The sequence below is a fragment of the Belonocnema kinseyi genome, chromosome 2, assembly GCF_010883055.1.
Source record: "Belonocnema kinseyi isolate 2016_QV_RU_SX_M_011 chromosome 2, B_treatae_v1, whole genome shotgun sequence".
Taxonomy (NCBI): domain Eukaryota; kingdom Metazoa; phylum Arthropoda; class Insecta; order Hymenoptera; family Cynipidae; genus Belonocnema; species Belonocnema kinseyi.
The window spans coordinates 86,253,833-86,258,107 of record NC_046658.1 but is presented as its reverse complement, the minus strand read 5'-3'; the positions used below and the strand labels follow the sequence as shown (position 1 = coordinate 86,258,107).

The 4,275-nt window shown below is 31.5% G+C and overlaps 2 protein-coding genes across 2 annotated transcripts in view; both read left to right on the top strand.

Moving 5' to 3' along the window:
* LOC117182870 (zinc finger protein 254-like) overlaps positions 1-1,448 on the top strand; it is a 3,348-nt gene extending 1,900 nt beyond the window's left edge. Inside the window, exons 2-4 of the mRNA XM_033375982.1 lie at positions 504-671; positions 751-1,055; positions 1,263-1,448. Coding sequence (XP_033231873.1) covers positions 504-671; positions 751-1,055; positions 1,263-1,448 — 659 coding nt within the window. The remainder of the gene's footprint in view (positions 1-503; positions 672-750; positions 1,056-1,262) is intronic.
* A 1,079-nt stretch (positions 1,449-2,527) lies between these two features.
* LOC117182869 (gastrula zinc finger protein XlCGF57.1-like) overlaps positions 2,528-4,275 on the top strand; it is a 6,114-nt gene continuing 4,366 nt past the window's right edge. Inside the window, exons 1-3 of the mRNA XM_033375981.1 lie at positions 2,528-2,645; positions 2,716-3,085; positions 4,152-4,228. Coding sequence (XP_033231872.1) covers positions 2,528-2,645; positions 2,716-3,085; positions 4,152-4,228 — 565 coding nt within the window. The remainder of the gene's footprint in view (positions 2,646-2,715; positions 3,086-4,151; positions 4,229-4,275) is intronic.

The window sequence follows — 4,275 nt, the reverse complement described above, 5'->3', positions numbered from 1 at the left end:
GAAGTTAACTTGCGAGCCGAAGGCGAGGACGATTAGACTGGATACGAGTATAAAACAACTTTACTGCCGTTGTGAATACTATACTTTATCTGAAACAGGTAGAATAAGCGGCCTTTTTCTGTAAAATGGCGCTTGATTGTACCACTTACTCACGCGCGTGAGGTGACGTTGTTAGCCTAAAATCTACATTTCAGTTTAAAGTGGTTTTAAAGTGAATTCTTCTCACTCTTTTCTTTCACTTTTCTTTCACTTCTCACTCACTTCTTTCTCCTTGCTGTCACTTTACGTGCCGCTCCCCATGGTACAATAAAGTCCTATTCTACTGCCGCTCCGCTGGCAGGTAAGGAGGGCTGATTCTACCTATTTCATATAAATTTATATTACGTATATATATATGTATATATATATGTGGGATATTATTTCAATCCTAATCTACTAAAGGACAAGGATTGAAATGATCAAAGATTACTAATTAAAATAACTTTCACCTTACAATTTTTTAGATGAACATAATTACAAGAGAGAGTCGAAGAAATCAATAGAAAGAGATTATACTGGAACATTCTCTTGTACAACTACTTACATTTCTTCTGCTAATAATTCTCCGAACAAGACTTCAATTGAATACGACATTGAGGAAGCTTTGGATATCAAGGAAGAAATAATCCAAGGTGTGACTATTGCAATTAAAATACCTTGAATAGAAACTATAAATAATCATTTGTATATTACATTTTGTTATATTTTTAGTTCCGGAAAAAACTACAGTCAATGAATGGATAAAGACAGAGGATATAAAATTATGTACCGCAGAAAATAGTTCAGCTGTTATTTGTACTAGCAAGAACGAATTACGTCCTGATGAGAAGCACGAAATTCAGGAATCAAATCCAGAAAAGAAACACACATGCGAAAAGTGCGGACGAAGCTATAGGCGGAGACAAGGTTTGTACAGCCATCAAAAATTCGAATGCAACGTCAATCCACAGTTTTTATGTAAATTCTGCAACAAAAGATTTGCACACAAATTTCGCATGGTTCGCCACGTGGACCAAGTACATACTAAAAATAACGCACAGGCTTTGGGAATGTTGCATGATTGCGAAAAATGTTTTCGAAGTTACACTACGTTAAAATCTTTAAATCAACATAAACGTTTACAACACGCAACTGTCAGGCCTCAATTTCTTTGTAATTTTTGCGGATTTAAAACGAATTTCAAGAGTTATTTGTCAGCACATATTTCTTCACAACACTCACAGACATCGAAATCCGGTTATAAATGTGATGAATGTCCTCGAAGTTACACATGGTTAAGTGGTTTAAGTCGACACAAACGTTCAGTACATGTAGCAGTCAAACCACAATTTACTTGTGATTTTTGCGGACATCAAGCTAATCAGAAAAGTAGCTTGTCAAGACACATTGCTTCACATCATTTGAAATGATAACGTAGATCAAAAATTAAACTGTAGGAAATTTCTAATATTGTTTGGAAAAATTGATCATTTTACATCATCTCATGTCATTTAGTAATCAATTAAGACAACTCTTTTTTGTATCGCATTAAATGGTTGTACGCTTTAAAAGGTTGTATGCTTTAAATTATATTTAATAAAAATCACTCCATAATACTTCATTTTACTTTTTGAAGATTCCGAAAATGTAAATTTACTCTCCGTCGATGTTAACAGAAATGACTTCTCTTAGATTGATAATTTGTTATACTTTTTGTTACTAGCCAGTGTTATTTATTTAATGATGATATTCAAGGATGTTTTTTGTTGCTGTTTATCTTTTACGATGCAAGTTTTGTTTTGTGTATCGCAAATAAGTAAAATTATATTACACTTGCATACTTTACTAAGGAACTAGAAATAGTGGAACAATACTTTGATCTGTATAATTTATTATTTACTATAAAGAAGTACGGCATTTTCTACGCAATAATATTATATGTTGACGAATATATTCTATTCTGAGACAATAAAATAATAATTCTTCTAATATTTAGATACTTTTTTTACCTCAATATCCTAATAAGGCTTTTGCTGTATGGTGGTTTTGTGATTGTTAATCTTCCTGATCCTATATATAATGCAGCGAATCACGTAGAAATAAAATCATAGAAATGCAAACTTATCAAATGTTTTAATAAAACATAAAATCAAAAAATGAAAATGACGAATTCTATTCTTCCAGATCGAGAAATCTTTATCTATCAGTGGACTCAAGGTGTATCGCATGATCTTAATTTTTGTGCTCCCCTTACTTTTTTGGGGCGTGGAAATTAGAATTTTCTTTAGAAATAGGAAACTAAAGATTTAAGTTTATACCACATGTATGTCCTGCAAGCCATTGGGTAACAGTGTAATTTTGCGTGTATGGGTTAATAATTCAATCTAGATCCGCTCCTGGTTAAGGATTAAAATGATCGAAAATCACTAAATGCAATAGCTTTAACCTTATAATTTTTTAGATCAACACAATTCCAAGAGGAATTTGAAAAAATCAATAATAATAAATAATGATGGACCATATTCTTGTAAAAACACTCATTTCTTCTCGCAATAAGGATGGTGTCAACACTTTCATTAAATACGACTTTGATAAAACTTTGGATATCAAGGAAGAAATAATACAAGGTATGATTATTTTTATGTAAGGAGCGTTAATAAAACTATAAAAAAAGTAATTGGATATTACATTTTGTAGAATTTTCAGATCCAGAGCCAGTTGCAGCCCATGAAGAGAATGAACCAATTGAGTCAAAATTTTGTACCGTATATGTAAGAGAAGATGAGATTTTTGCTGTGAAGCCCAAAATGCATACCCATAAGAAGCAGAAAACTGAGGAATCAAATCCGGAAAAGAAATACAAATGCATAAAGTGTGCGCGGGGCTATACAAATAAAGGAAATTTGACTTCTCATCAAAAATACGAATGCGACGTGAAATCACAGTTCTTGTGCAAATTCTGCAACAAACAATTTGCACATAAAAGTCACATGATTCGCCACGTGGGTCTTCTAGATATTAAAAAAAGCTCACAGGCTTCGGAAACGAGTCGACTACATTTTTTTTTGTAACTTATGCGAATTTAACACGTATCTGAAACATAGCATGTCAAGGCACATGACTTCACGTCACTCACAGTCATCGAAATCCGGATATAAATGCTATGAATGTTTTCGAAGTTTCACATGGTTGAGTAGTTTATGTCGACACAAACCTTCACAACATGCAATAATCAAACAAGAATTTACTTGAGATTATTAAAGGGCATACAGAAAATAAGAGACATAACTTGCCGAGAGACGATACTTCACATCTAAAATAATAATAATAATAATAATAATATACACGAAACATTAAGTTTTATGACATTTTTTATATTGGTTGAAAAACTCATTATTTTACATCATCTTATGTAATTTAGTAGTGATGTATTCGAGACGATTTCGAGAAAATTCCAGATTTTCTTCAAACATGTTTAGTTGAAGTCAAAACTTCATGTAGATCGAAAATCTCAAATACAAAGTTTCGAGATTCTCGATTCGATATCTCAAAATTTTTTGTTCAGATTCTCCATTTTCATGAAGTTTCGATTTCACATAAACATGTTTCAAAACATCTCGAATTTTCTCGAAACCGTTTTGAATTAATTATTATACTTTAGTAATCAATTAATACTCAATTTTATTTTTTGAAGATTCCGAAAGTGTACATTTACTCTTCATCGATGTCAAAAGAATGACTTCTCGTAAATTTATCATTTGTTACATATATGTTTTGTTACCATCAGGTTTCATTTAATCAATAATGATATTAAAGAATGTTAGTTTTTATTATTAAATTCGTTTACTGCGTGTCACAAATAAGTATAGTTATTTAGCATCTATATACTTTACTTGTGAATTTTTAAATATCGAAAAATACTTAATTTGATCTGTATAATTTATCATTTACCATAATGAATTGCGGCATTTTCTACACGATAAAATTATAGATTTACAAATTTATTCTGTGCTGAGACCATGTAAATAGTGCAGGGATTCACGCAGAAACAAAATTACAGAAATCTAAGTTTGTGAAATGTTTTAATGAAATATAAAATGATAAAATGCAAATTACAAATTGTATTCTTTTAGCTCCAGAAAATTCGGACGAACAAGGGAAAATAGTAGAATAAGGTGTGTTGTGGATAATACGAATTCGTTGAGTGAAGGTATACTGCATGTTTTTTTGTGCTCGCCTTACTTTTTTTGGGAGGGG